This window comes from Lissotriton helveticus, chromosome 4_1 (assembly GCF_964261635.1).
Source record: "Lissotriton helveticus chromosome 4_1, aLisHel1.1, whole genome shotgun sequence".
Taxonomy (NCBI): domain Eukaryota; kingdom Metazoa; phylum Chordata; class Amphibia; order Caudata; family Salamandridae; genus Lissotriton; species Lissotriton helveticus.
The window spans coordinates 1,732,493,197-1,732,509,111 of record NC_136063.1 but is presented as its reverse complement, the minus strand read 5'-3'; the positions used below and the strand labels follow the sequence as shown (position 1 = coordinate 1,732,509,111).

The window sequence follows — 15,915 nt, the reverse complement described above, 5'->3', positions numbered from 1 at the left end:
AGAATTTTCTCGCTTTTACTCTACACTCTACTCTTCTGAGACTCAACCCTCTGCTCACTCCCTTTCTGCCTTCTTTGCAAGCATTCAACCTCCTCCCAACTTTCCTGTTGACCTTCCCACCCTTGAATCTCCCATCACCATCCGCGAATTACATACTGCCCTTAACTCCCTTAAGAAAGACAAAGCTCCTGGCCCAGATGGCTTCACTGTCGAATTTTATCAACACTTTGCAACCCTTTTGTTACCCAAAATTCACCGTCTTCTCGACTCTTTCAAAACACATGGTGCTTCCTCAGGTACTTTTTCTGACGCTTACATTTGTATTATACCCAAAGAGGGGAAAGACACTCAGTATTATAAAAATTATAGGCCAATATCACTTGTCAATATCAATTACAAATTATATGCCAAATCTTTAGCCATCAGATTGGATCCTTTTCTTCCAGAGCTTCTTGGCCCTGAACAATCGGGATTTGTCAAAGGACGTTTCATTTCTGACAACACCAGACTCCTCTTCAATGTACTTTCTAAGTCATCACGCTTTCAGGACTCCCTTGCCGCAATCGCCTTAGATGCTGAGAAAGCGTTTGATAGAGGTGAATGGTCTTTCCTTTTCTCTGCATTGAAGTGGTTTGGGTTTGGCCCTAATTTCATTTCCCTCATTTCCTTCCTTTATACGAACCCTAGAGCTGCGGTTTGTGCCAATGGCTTGATTTCATCATTTTTTAGCCTTGGTAGAGGAGTCCGTCAGGGTTGCCCTCTCTCCCCCTTCCTCTTCAATTTGGCCCTAGAACCTTTCCTATCAAAATTACGTCAGAATCCAAACATTCATGGCTTTCAGCTTTCTAACTCGCAGGTCAAATTAGCTGCCTATGCGGATGATATTCTACTTTTTATTTCCAAACCATCTGTTTCCATCCCTGCTTTCCTCACCGAAGTCAACGTTTATTCTCAACTTTCTGGATATAAACTGAATAATGATAAATGTGAGATTCTCCCTCTTACCAAATTCACCTTCAAACCTGATTTTGAGGCATCCAACTTTAAATGGAACATGGCCCATATAAAATACCTTGGTTTGCACATTACTTCTTCTATTTCAGACACTGTATCACTATGTCTTAATCAATGCACCCAAAAATTATCAGATCTTACATCCAGATGGCACCCCCTCTACCTCTCTTGGTGGGGTCGTCTTGACACTATCAAGATGATGTTAACTCCAATTGTCCTCTACACCATTTCAAACATCCCTGTACCCATCCCTATCAAATTTTTTACTAAGATCAACAAAACCCTTTCCTCCTTTTTATGGTCTGGTAAGAAGCCACGTATGTCTTTGTTACGTTTGCGTCTGCCCAAATCAGAGGGTGGGGTTAATTTCCCAAATTTCCCTGCATACCACAAAGCTTTTCTCCTGAAACAAGCTTCCCTCTGGCTCAAAGACCCTACCGAGCCTCTTCCCCTTTGGGCTGTACTTGAACGTCTCTCTCTTTCTCCTTTTTCGTTTGCCGAATATCTCTCCTTTTCCCGCAAACCCCAATTCCTTTCTACCCCAATCCACAAATACACGGCGAAATTACTCTTAGCTTCTGCGCCAGACCCTCCCTCCTCTGTTATTGAGTTTCTCAACACCACCATCTGGTACAATAACAGCATTCTCATTAATCAGAAACCTTTTTTCTGGAAAACTTGGAGGCAGCGAGGTCTAATTTGGGTTTCCCAACTCTTTCAGGGGTCTACTTTCCAGTCCTTTTCTGTCCTTAGTCGAACTTTCTCGCTCCCTTCCTCTTTTATTCACAAATTCGTCTTACTCAGGACTGCTGTTATGTCCGTATATGACTCCCTTTCTCACTCCCCTCCTCCCGTTGTTTCCCCCACCCCAACTTCCTCACTCCATTCCCTATTAAGTTCCAACCCCTCAGCTTCTTCCATTTACCATTCCTTTCACAAACCTCTTTCACCCAGGCCGAAATCCACAGTGGAAGAGCAATGGGAATCTGATTTCGACACGTCTTGGCCTACTTCCCTTTGGGATAAAATTTGGAGCAAGCTCCGCAAATCCTCTAGAGCTGCCTCCCTCACACAAACACTTTTCTTTCTTTATAATCGACTCCTTTATACGCCATCTCTCCTTCACAAAAGATTCCCCATGGTTCCGGACCTTTGTTGGTCCTGCTCCCTCCCCAACGCCACGCTCTTTCATATGCTTTTCTTGTGTCCCCTTACACGCATTTTTTGGACTCAAGTCTGGGACCAAATTAATACTATATTTCATACCTCTATCCCTTTCTCCTTTACTGATATTTTTCTTGGCTCACTTTCATCCTCCTGGACTGCTGTTGATGTAAATGTTCAAATTATAGATTTGTTATTAGCTGTTGCATTCCAACAGATTACTGTTCATTGGAAAAATTCAAATGACATTACTCTCAAAGCTTGGTGGTTCAATGTATGTTATAACCATAGACTTGATACTGCATTTGTATATCCCCTTAACCTTGCCCCGAAAAGACATTCCCTTTGGCTTCCCATCACCTTGTACCTTGATGTTTGTGCCAAGCGCCCCTCTCATTTGCCCCCTTTTCAGCAAGAGGTTTCTAAACCTCCCTAAATTACCTTTCGTTCCTTTACTTTCTCTACTATTTAATTCTTCATGTGTAAATTATAATGCCTTTCCCCATGTACATAGCCTCATTTATTTTATACCCCTAGCCTCATTTTCTTTTTCCTCCCTTATTTACTGTTTTACCTAATTTGCCTTACCTATTGATGATAATGTATCTCACTCCTTTTGATGTACTGACACCTCTGTTATATTAATAAAAATTTTCTTTGAACTTAAAAAAAGAAAGTACGCATAACTCGGGTGAGCGCACATAGCGCCTTCAAGAGTTTGTTATAGTGAGGTGAAGTGGTCTTACCTCGGGCCCTTTGATGGACACACAGTGGGCAGTGAGGAGAGGACAGAGTGGCAGATGCAGACAGTCCCTCCGTGCGCCTATGTGGTTCCTGTGAACACTGCACATGTTCCACTTAAACTTGCATTCCTAGGCATGGTTGGTTTTTCCAGGATGTTGTTTAGTATTGTTTTTGTTAACAGCATATAGCTTCAAAGTGTGAGTGATTTCTGGTTGTGGGTGGACCATGTTTGAGCCCTCTGACTGAAGTTGAAGCTGAAGGTAGTGCATGTTTCTCACAGGGCAGTCAGTGGGTCATAAACGTGCTCAAAACACATGCTCATCCACACACCTTGTGTTATTCTATCTATTCTTGTTCTGCCTATGATATCACTGAGGTTGCAACTCCTGTGTTATGTCTATGCAGCAGTCTGTTTTGAAAGTACTTTTGCACTAATTATATGTGTTGTCAAATTATGATTTGCCTTTTGAACTTTACTTCTGTCCTTCAACTCTGGATGTCCCATTTGTAGAACTTGCTGTTCCATAGCTTCACGGCAAAACTGACTGTGCAGTGTCACTGTTGTCGTTTGCATCTAATGACAAGCTTATGTATAACATTTAAAACATAAATAATTATTGCTTGCTTAAGTACTCAAGATATTTTATATTTGGTTTAACTATAATGCATGGTTCTGTACCTTTGAATAGCTGTAGTGTGTATATTCACCATAACTTAGCAGAAGATGTACTGAGCATCAGATGACCGACTCCATTTCGTTTTTGCTTGTTGTGCATAATCTTTTTGTCGTTCCAGGAACCAAAAGCTGCTGTGTTCTTGTTAGTCTGAAATTGTATTGCTAAAAATTACATGTGAATGTTGTTTGTGGCAGTCAGACTAGAACAAGTCCTCCCTTTGTCTGATATCCCAGAAGGAAGTGGGATTGAAACTTTCTGTTGCCTTAGTCATGTGAAAGGGACTGACACTTACTCCGAGTTTGTTGTGAATGTTTACATTTGATTGGTTGATTTGACAGAGCAGGGTGAAAATGATTATTTTATTGATAATATGTTTACAGTGGTAGTGCTACAACCAGGACATTTTGGGCGGAGCTGGTTAGAGGAGGAGGTGTGAAAACATGAATTGCACAGGGCAGGTATCTAAGAGTTTTATGTTTCAATTTGGTACTTCTCTGGGGAGGGAGGAAGGGAGTTATTTACAGCAGCTTTCATTTGAGACACCCATGAGTCACTTGAAACCTAAAGCAAGCAGATAAAAGCATCAAAGCGAGTTTTTATTTGACATTAACGGTTATTAGTAAGCCCTTAGACATACAGCAATGCGAGGGACTTGAGAAGTGAGAACTGTTTGTAACAATATGTATTCTGACTTTAGATTTGGAATTCTAATTTCATGACAATCGCTCATTTAATTTATTTGGAGTGAACCTCAGGTCAGGAAGGGAAAATGTGCACATGATTTATTACAACACGGTTGATCTGCGGGCAAGCCAATTACGCTTTTGTGCATCTTTTTGTGTGAAAGTTCTGTTTTTCAGTTTATTTGTGTGTGCACTGTACCTAAGTAATGACCGAGACAGGATTGTATTGTTGTTTTGTGGTGTTTATGTTCAGTGAGGCTCGAAACTGGATGGTAGAATGGACCTTGGCGTGGTGAGGCAGAGGGTAGCACTGCTGCTAGTCTCATGACCAGCTCGAGAGTGCTAACCCTCCCTCTCCAGTGCTTCGCAAACCTGTGCTTCACCAGTGGCAATTTGCAAGGAAAGCATGCACTGTGTTCTTGTAAACAGGCCAATGAGTTAGCCTAGCAATTCTCTGAATATACTGAATAAGCAGCTCCCAGTGACATTATCATATGAAATATTTTTATTGATGTCATTACTACAGTTTCAAAATTGCTTTATTACCCTTCTTGCTTTCTCAAATTTGCTTGAAAATGCACCATTTGCCCACTTGTTTGTAAAAAAAGTTCTGAGGGAGAAACCCCAGACGCCCTTGTTATGATAGTCTGGCTCACTCACTACGCTAGCTCACCACAGGGCACTCATCATGAACTTTTACGCTCACCACTTTCAAATGTCACCAGCCGCCACTGTATCTTAATTCCGTACATGAAAGCGCGGCTGGGACTGCCGTCTTTATTCCGTATACACGAGAGTTCTTCGTGTTCGTGGCCGCTTCTGTCGCTTATTCGGAAGGAATGCCGGCGTTTGTCTTCCCCTTAGTTTGTTTTAAGGAACATGGGAGTTGTAGGTTCTACCCACAAGGTTCATGGGAGATGTAGTTACCGTTATAGCCAATGCGTTGATTTCTTACTAGGCAAGACCGGACTGGAGGTTGTAATTTTAGTCACGTTGAGCTCATGGGAGATGTAGTTTCTTGAATTGTAGGTGTGTTTACATCGCGCTGTAGCTGCCTAATACATGGCAAGCTGTACTCGACAGGAACATGAAAGTCTGTGTTTGTCCAAAGTTAACTGGATAATCTGGAATTGGACCGCAGGCGATCTAGATGCATGTATCGGGGATTTGCTCTGCAGTCCGAAATGGTACCTTATGGTCGATGTAGTTTCAGTATTCAAAGACCTACACGAATTTCTGTTTTCCAAGGCCAATAAATTTTCGCGGAACTATACACCAAATTATCCAAGGTTGTAGATTTCAGATAGTTCATTGAGCCCGTCTGTTGCGGTGTTGAATTTGACAATAAGCATGGCCTCTCTTCTTGAGAGTTTCAGGTCCAGATCCCCTCCTCTTTGATCTGTTTCTACTTTTGATATGACAGTCCACGCCAGATCTAATTCTTTGTGGTTTTTAAGGCACCAATGGTTCACCAGTGGTGCTGTCTGTACATTATTTTTAATCCTTGACTTTTGCTGAGTGATGCGTGCCCTAACTTCCTGGTTGGTTTTGTCAATGTATAGCATTTTGCATGGGCAAATAATTCCGTATACCACGTATCTGGATTTAGAGTTTGTAAATGTGTTGTGCTTCCAATAAATGTTCTGATGTTCAAAGATGTTCCCTTCCTTTGTGGAGGAGCAGCATGAACAAGTACTGCATCTGCGGTATCCTTGAACCGGTGGCAATCCAGCATATGATCTCACTGTCGGAGGGCTTATTTCCGCGAAAATTTATTGGCTGTGGAAAACAGAAATTCGTGTAGGTCTTTGAATACTGAAACTACATCGACCATAAGGCACCATTTCGGACTGCAGAGCAAATCCCCGATACATGCATCTAGATCGCCTGCGGTCCAATTCCAGATTATCCAGCTAACTTTGGACAACACAGACTTTCATGTTCCTGTCGAGTACAGCTTGCCGTGTATTAGGCAGCTACAGCGCGATGTAAACACACCTACAATTCAAGAAACTACATCTCCCATGAGCTTCAACGTGACTAAAATTACAACCTCCAGTCCGGTCTTGCCTACTTAGAAATTAACGCATTGGCTATAACGGTAACTACATCTCCCATGAACCCTGTGGGTAGAACCTACAACTCCCATGTTCCTTAAAACAAACTACAGGGAAGACAAACGCCGCCATTCCTTCCGAATAAGTGACAGAAGCGGTCACGAACACGAAGAACTCTTGTGTATATGGAATAAAGACGGCGGTCCCAGCCGCGCTTTCAGGTACGGACTTCAGATAGACATACTTGTGCACATAAACCATCGGGCATGTAGAGCATTCACTGACATAAGGCAATTTGATTCATCCCTTAGCGCGGACAAGAACAAGGGACCAGGATTCAACACAGACGCCGAAATCGGCTGTTCGCCGAAGTAAGTGCCCCTTAAAAGCTCTCTCATGTTTTCCCTTCCTTAAAAAACTCTATTGGACATCGGTTGTATTGACCCCACCATTATACGTTTTCCAAACACAGTGACACGATACCCTGAACATCCTGATACAAGTCAAAAATCAAAGATCCAGACCTCACGAGTCATATGTAAGTTTTAGTGAATGAGTGGGAATTTCTGAAGAGTTAGTGCAGTTGCATTGCTCAAAAGTGTGGTTTTCCAACATGGGTTAACAAATAGATGCTATTCCGTTTTACAGTTTTCTACGGTAGATAAAATCTGGCTCCCAACAAGTATCTGTAGAGGTAAGAGATGGCTGATCTTATAATTGAGGGAGGTAAGCCTATAAGATGGAATGAGACTAATTAGGTTATTTTTTATTTTTCCCACAGCTTGTTTATTTTGGTCCTGATGAGAACTCAATAACTTATTTGAGTTCGAAACGCGTAGACTGGTTTTCCAGCTATGCGAGTTTCTTAAATAGGAACCTTCAAATTAAATTTAAAAAGAGAAAACTCGTCGGAATGTATATCTTTATGGCAACTAAAAAATGTTGTATAAAAATCAAACTATTGTAAATATTTTTGCTTTTGTGTATGGTGAATGTGTGGAGTGGGTGTGAATGAAGGTATGAAAATCTGTCTAGTTGAATGTTGAAATGTATTTGAGGTATTTTGGATTTGTATTTTGTATATGTTTTTAATGTCTCAGTGTTGTGACCAAAAAATAAAAAAAACACTTAAAATATATTCCAATTCGCATGATTTTGAATAAATAAATTCAACCTGATTAAATCAGACAGAAAAAGCAGTCCACATCACTATTTTTTTTAGATCAATTAGTGGTAGGTTAATTAGAAAAATAATGTTTTCAGTATTGGCATCTATTCTTGTTATTTTGTTTTCAAAGGCTTGGCCTTACTGTTGGGAGCCTAGACCCAGTAGTGTTGTTAATGGATGTCTCCCAGTCAGGTTTCCGGGCCAAGCACAGTACCGAGTTCGTCGTGACAGAGGTAACTGATAACAGCAGAATGGCGCAGGACAAAGGTCTGGCGGCACTTTTGGTGCTGCTTGACCTATCCCAACATTTAACACCATCTTGCACCATATCCTACTGGAGAGACTTCAGGGCATTGAGGTACAGGGGGCTGCACTGAAATGGCTGACAGACTTTCTAACAGATAGAACCCAGAAAAGTCACATTGGGTACCTTTAGATCTAACACCACGAAAGGTACCCAGGGAGTCCTGCAGGGCTCCTGTTTGAGCCCTACCCTCTTCAACGTTTATGTTACTCTCTTGGCTAAACTAATGAGCAACTGAGGGTTTAGTCCCATCTCTTTCGTGGACGACACCCAGCTCCTCCTTACCTTTGATAAATCCTGCCCTGACACACAACTCATCTTTTCAGAGGGCATATAAATCATTGCCACCTGGATGAGAACCAACTTCCTTCAACTGAACGCCGAGAAATCGGAGATCATGTTGTTTGGAGGTGCAGCCCTTAGCTGGTCTCCCAGGTGGTGGTTGGAGGAGCTGGGCACAGCCCCTTCTCCAAAAGAAGGGGTCAAGAATTTGAGAATCCGGATTGACCAGAATCTGACGCTAGAAGCTCATGCCGCTACCACAGCTGGAACCTGCTTTCACACACTCGGCCTACTCAGAAAGAGTATTTCCTCTGTTACCTTCCTCCACGCGAACAACACTGATGCAAACCCTAGTGTTAAGCCATCTGGCCTACTGTAGCACACTGTTGGCCTGGGCCAACGAGGCTTCCTTAAACAAGTTACAAGTAGTCCAGAACAAAGCAGCCTGACTTGTAGCAAATGCCCCTCCCAGAACGGCCTCCATTCCACTCCTTAACAAACTTCACTGGCTCCCTGTAAGAAAGCGGGTGAAATTTAGGATCGGCTCATTGTTTTTACAGCCCTCAATGGTTTGGGGCCTTCCTACCTGTCTGACAAAATGACCAAGTACACTCCCTCTCGGCCCCTCCGATCAGGATCCAAGCTACTCCTTTGCACTTCGAGAATTAAAAAGGCTTGCAAGAGTGGCAAAGCATTCACTCTCATTGCCCCAACTTTCTGGAACAAACTCCCCGGCCAGCTTCGTCACTGCCAGAGCCTTCCTCACATCAGAAAGCTTTTAAAAACCTATCTTTTCTGAGGCCCTCTCGTATGGCTGTAGCATACCGTCCTAAGTGCGGAGATACCTCATACGGGTTGATTGGGGTGCTATATAAATGAATAAATATCAAATATCAATATCCTGTAAGTACGGGAGTACTTTCCTGCTTTCTGGGTTCGATTACACATACTTTATATCGGTTGCATTGCAAACCTGCCGTTTCCGATGTGCTGAAGGAATATTCGTCCTTCAGTAGTCCTTGGCATGGTTGCAGGTCTGGCTGGTTTATAAAGACAGATGAATCTAACCTAAAGAAATCTGTGTTATTTTTAATTCAGACTCCATGATTGTCTATATGATCCATAAATTATTCGGATGAATTAATGACACCAGGATATTGCTTTACCTTTACTTCCAGCTTAGGTGAAAACTCCACATTTCTTTCAAATTGCTATTAAAAGGCCACTCATGGTGAAGGCCTTTGGGAAATCAATCGCTGTCAGTTACTGGATGACCCAGGACACCCTTTGAGTTTTTAGGAGGCAGAGCAGAGTTATTAAACTCTTACAGTGAATTTTAGGTGTGTGTGTCTTACTGATTATTTTCCCTGGTAACTCGTTCGTGCAGGAGCTGTGCAATCTCTATACGATAACAGTTCAGGCTGCTTAGCCTTGTCAAGGCAATAGAGAAACCCTTTCTTGTTGTATCTACACTGAGCCATAGTATTATACGTGTGGTGCACGGAAGGAGAGAGGTGGGATAGAACCAATGCCAGCCGGGACAGTCCTGTCTGATTTATCGGAAGCAAAGTGTACACTCTATTGCCTGCAAAATTTCTTTGCATGGAATCTGTAGACTGCCCAACATGACCAGTGGTGAATTCTTCCTAACCAGACACAACCCATGAGGATATAAATTCATACCCATGAGCTGCTCTAAAAAGATGAGACCTTCCTAACCAGTAAATGGGGTTGTAAAAGTTTCATTTACCAAACCAATTTACAATGCAAGCTCCAGTATACCTGACTGAGCCAGTGCAGTAATCATTAGAAAGAGCCTTAAGACAACCAGTTCTGGTGAGAGATAAGTTCATACAAACATAGAAATCCAAAACAATCCGGGGCACATTTATCAAATTTTCATGCATCACAATGCAGCAAGCCACCTTGCTGCATGAAAGGGAAAGGGCAGGAATGTGCCATATTTAACATCATACAGAGCATTCCTGTCCTTTCCATGCATTGGCGCACTCTTGCCTGCCTAGCGCCAATGCAGGCACCCTTGCACCATAGGACACAGGTGCCTGCATTGTAAACAGGACTGTTTTCCTCCACAAAAACAATCCTCTGAGGCATTTTCCCCTTTCTATGTGTGCAGCAGCAGCAGACATAGAAAGAGGAAACAACTTGGAGGACAAAAGATATTTCTCCTCGTTATGCCTCACCTGGGGAGGTGTAAGATTTTGACGCATTCCCAGGTCTATCAGTAATATAACATCTGGGAATGTGTCAAAATCCCTGTGCGGATGCATGGGAACACCAACTCTCCACCATGGAACACCTCCCTGGGGAACAGTTACACAACACAATGATTTGTGTTGCATTGCGTTATTCTAGCTTTATCAAGCCACTCAGGGCCATGCAAGGTGACCTTGTGTGGCCTGATAAATTTGACTTTGTTGTTGCATTGGCTTTGCGCCGCTTGCATGGCTCAAGGGTGATGCAACAACAATGATAAATATGTCCCATCCACGTTTTTCACTGAGGCAAAGGCTCAGCCCTCTTTGATGCTAAGCACTGGTCTGCTAAACTTCATAAGGTCTCGTGGTACTAACATGTTTATTGCTGAGCTCAATTCAGATAAAGTATTCAGGAAGGTTGCAGCTCTAGTTTCAAGGTTGCAGTCCATTTGTTACCCTCTGTTATTTTCACCATAGGCAGCCATCTGTAGGATGCTTCTAATATGCCTTGGGTTCCGTTTACACTTTCATCATTCCCCAGCTAATCTCAAGTCTCTGGATTCTGCTGTTTTTGTGAATATTTTACTACCTTTAATTTTTTTACTTACCGATCTTCGGTAATATATATATTTTGGAATATATTCCTTATCTTTCTGTACAAAGTTTATGTTGGCCCTTAACACTAGGTTTGTTCGATGTAAAAACACTCAACACCACCAACAATAAAATAAATAGTTAAAAACAGACTGTATTCAATCACTCTTTACCTTTGAAGTTCGGCCTGATTCGTGCATCGTAGCCTGACGTTCGTCCCATCAGCTTGTCTAGAAAATCAGAGGGAGACATTGGCTGAGATGATTTAATTTCTTCTTTCGCAGAGACGAACCTAAGAAAGAAAATAATGCAAGTTGCTGCAGGGTAATTTTGATTACACGTCAGTTTCATAAAACTACTGTCATGTGATGGGTGCCCATGGCAGGATTTAAAAATTGGCGATATTAATTTGAATACACCTCAATTACATTTTGCTTCATCTGGCAATTCATGTGATCAGGGGGTCATAAAGGTAAAAACAGAAACAAAAAGTAACAAGCACTTGCAAAGCCAAGGATTTCAATGGATTCCTGTGCGCTATTCTCTTTGCAAAGGCTTCTTCATTTACTTGAGAATGAGTGCAGACAAAAGCGTCTTAAAAATGGATGCTACTGAAAAACTGTTGATCCTGATACTGCAATGCTGCTCTCTGAATTATCATATACATGTTGGCCATCTTGGAATGGTAAACAATAATAGACTATGAGCAATACCATTCCAAGATGGCTGCCATAATTATTCCACGAGTTTTACCAAAGCATTAGGGTCCAAGTGCTTTGAAAAGCATCTGGAAAATGAATGATCAATAACATAAAGCAACCTTTTCTTCAGTAGCATCTGTTTTCCAGATGCTTTTGTCAGTGCGTACTCCCCAATGCTACCAGGCTGCTTCAAAGTGTAAAATAGTGTGTCTTGCAAGAGGGGAGAGCCTTCCTAGACTACATACTTTAGGAGAATCACCAAGGGGTACAACACCATTGGTTCCGTGACAGAGCTGACATCTAAGAAGCTGCCCACACAGGTGATCTGGACAGGATTGTGCCAGAACCCTTTTGACACCCTCAAGGGGCTCTGAGCACATCACCCATGCCCAAGGCCTCTGAAGTCCCTAGAAAATTAATTGTGCAGACAGATGCCTCAGAGCATTACATAGGGGCCATGCTCTCACAGACGAATGAAGAGGGCATCGATCAACCTGTAGCCTTCTTCAGTAGACGGTTGCTTCACAGGGAACAAAGTTGGAGAGCAATAGAAAGGGAAGCCTTTGCAGCAATCTGGGCACCGAAGAAGTTGAGACCATACCTATTTGATGCTCACTTTTGGGTTCAGACAGACCACAGACCACCTCAGATGGCTAACGCAGATGAGGAAGGAGAATCTCAAAATGTTGAGGTGGTCCAACTCCCTAAAGGGAATTCATTTTATGGTGGAACACTGTCTTGGAACATATCATGCCAATATCAATGGTCTCTCCAGGTTTTTCCGCCTTAATGATAAGACTACCAAAGAGCAGGGGCGTCTCCTCTGCTAAGGCGGAGGAGCATCGTCCCACTGCTCTCAGAGCAGGAAAAATAAAATAAAATGTTGCTGCGGGCGAGGTCAGGGCAGGGCAGGACTGGGGTCACAGGGGGAGGAGTGGTGTGCACAATCATGCACAATGCTATTTGGCCGGCCGTCTTGTTCCGGCCAAACAGTCATGTGCACTTTGTATGTTCCCCACCAGGCTGTAATACACAGCCTGGTGGGTAACATGCAAAGGTCCCTGTCCCCATATGGGAGCCAAACCACAATGCTTTGACCAATCACATTGGCTTAGGGGAGCCAGTTTACTTCCTACTTCCGGTACCGAAGCTGAGGAGAAGGAAGTTGTGAGAAGGGACCTAAGCTGAGGAGAGACGGTGGCCCTGAAAAGGTATGCATTTTTTTGGTACCTCACCCTTCTCCATTCTCCAGCCCCACAACCCCCATTTCCTGCACGCTGCCACTGCCAAGAGTTTGGATAATCCCCCCCCCCCTTTCAGCAGGGACACACACACGCACGTGTTAGACCTGGACCCTTCTTGTGGCCACAGACAGACTGGATTGTAGTTTTTGGGCTCTTCGTGACTGCAACCTGGCCAGTTGACACAAAAAGTGTCAGATATTAAAAGCAAAATGAGGGGTCATGTGAGGAGAACACCTTATAGCATGTCTAGTTGTTGAATGCACTGATGACCTATCCTTAACCCCTTAAGTGCTGCCGTCGGCCAACGGTCGTCACGGGCACTACCTCCCCAGTGCTGCGTGCGACCGCTGGACGTCCAGTTCAGCACCGGATAATGGACAGCGCAGCACTGGGGAGGTTTGTTTACTAGCTCCCAAGTGGTTAAAGCAACAGTGCCCTGAGCAGATGTTTACAAGACACCAGAAAAGGTATTGTGTTTATATTGCATTACTGAGAGAATATCAACATCTAAAATATCGATGTCCAAAATATCGGAGGCAGAATATCGATGTCAAGAATATCAAAATCCTATCTACATCATGGTAAGTACAAAAATATTGAGAGAAAAAATATCGTTGTCAAAAATATCGTTGTTAAAAATGTTTTTTTTTTAATGTTTAAAAATAATGTGAGATAAAATAAATAAAACATATTTAAAATAAACATAGTTAAAATATCTTTAAAATTATAAGTATTACATATGATGTCAAAGAAAAATTAAACATTTACATATAAAATATAGTATATATACTTACTTAACAATATTTACAATTAATTATTATAACTTATAAAGTGTTAAAACATTTTTTATAAATTATAAATACATACATATACATATAAAAATAATAGAAATAAAAATATCAAAACTATATATAACAAAGAAAAATACAAAAATTCAATAAATTATACACTACATTAACTAAAACAGTAAATATTGGATAGCATAGGGGTAAAAATTACTATTACCACTCCAGAGGGTGCAACAGTAGGGAAAGTGTTGGATAGCGTAAGGGTTAAAATTACTATTCCAACTCCAGAGGGTGCAACAGTAGGGAAAGTGTTGGATAGCGTAGGGGTAAAAATTACTATTCCAACTCCAGAGGTTGCAACAGTAGGGAAAGTGTTGGATAGAGTAGGGGTTAACATAACTTACTAATAATTAAAATATTTTTTTAAATAAATAATAATTTAATTATTAAATAACAATAATTTAATTAACAATACCGATAAATATTACTTAAAGATTATTACCAATGAATAATTAATTAACAATTAAATGAATGCTAAAACAATTAAGTAATAATTTTTAAACATTAATTACCAAATTATAATGAAAATAAAAATATAAAATTTTCAAAACCAAAAAGCAATAATTACAAAAAAATACTTAGCAATGAATAATTATTCAACAATAAATTATTGATAAATACCAATAAATTATAATTAATACAATGTCATTGCCAATATATTAATTAATGAACAATAAAGTAATTTCCCCCAAAAATGTTAATTATTAAAAAGTTATTACCAATTAATAATAAATTAAGAAATAAATTAATTATCAATACTAAACAATAAAATAAATAAATACTTAATTACAATTAAATTGCTTCCCACCATATTGCCCTATAACCTCACAACACACTTCAATAATAAATTAATACACTTAATATAATTACCAAATAATACATTCATAAAAATTAGTTACCTTCAGGTCGATATTCTGGTCGTCGGTATTCTTGATTTCGATACTCTGTCCCTACAATATTTCCAACTCGATATTCTTGGACTTCGAAATAAAAAATTCAATATTTAGACTGTTTACCATTTATATTCTGGCGGCCTGGAAAAGCATTTGAGAATGTCCTATAAGACACGGCAAAGGCATCGGCCTCACCCGATATATCATAAGAACCAAAGAAATATAAATAGTTGGCGCTTATAATATATTGGGTGAATACGATGCCTGAGACTTTAGTTATATGACAGCTCAGCCTGTAATTTACCCTGCAGTCTCCACTTATATTTGGACTGCTTGGTTTCTGACTGCCAAATTTAAGAATAAGTGAAAACCAGGTTGATTTTAGTTCGCGCACCTGCCCACCAGATTACAATATTTTAGTAGACTGGCAGGCGGGTGGTGAGGCGGTCCCATGGCGGTGCCTCTTTTAAAGACTGCGGTTCCCTGGCTAAATCTGCACTCTGACTGCCGGAGTCCTATTCGGGGGTTTGGATTGCCAGTGCCGTAGTGGTTGGATCCGTCACCTCCATGCCACTACGAGTCAGACCAACATACTCGTAATAGGGCCCTGACTGTTCTGTCTCAAGTGGTTGGTAGTCAGGGAGCTGGTGGCCCTGCCGCAGGGATTGGTGTCATTATAACGCATGTTATTACAACGCATGCTTTTACATCGCATTTTTTACAACGCAACTGTTATTACAACGCGTTTTTTTACAACGCATGCTATTACATCGTAAAATAGTGTTACTGATTCAAAAGTACTGTTACATCGCATTTTATTACAACGCATACCATTACATATATAAATTTTTTTTTTTGTAATAAATTAATACTTCCTATTTACTAATACACTAATTCAATATATATATATATATCAATTATTAATAATTAAATAAATAAATAAATAAATAATTCCAAAAATCTACAAATAATAACAAAGTATAAATAAAAATTACCTGAGTATTAATACTTATTTATTAATTATATTACATAATTTTCTAAATATTAATACTTCCTATTTACTAATACACTAATTCAATATATATATATATCAATATTTAATAATTAATAATTAATAATAATTAATAATTAAATAAATAAATAAATAAATAAATAATTCCAAAAATCTACAAATAATAACTAAGTATTATAATTATTTTTATTAAAATAATAATATTTTTATAAAATAATTATATAAATAAATATCTATCTAAATACCCAAAATAAATTATATAAATTAATATACGATGTAAATACATGCGTTGTAATAGCATTAGCGTTGTA

General features: G+C 40.3%; 1 protein-coding gene across 1 annotated transcript in view; it reads right to left on the bottom strand.

Moving 5' to 3' along the window:
* The window catches only part of LOC144827667 (glycine receptor subunit alpha-4), a 387,510-nt gene extending 376,313 nt beyond the window's left edge, over positions 1–11,197 (bottom strand). Inside the window, exon 1 of the mRNA XM_078685904.1 lies at positions 11,080–11,197. Within this exon, the coding sequence (XP_078542030.1) occupies positions 11,080–11,158 (79 nt within the window). The 5' untranslated portion in view covers positions 11,159–11,197. The remainder of the gene's footprint in view (positions 1–11,079) is intronic.
* Positions 11,198–15,915: the final 4,718 nt, after the last annotated feature.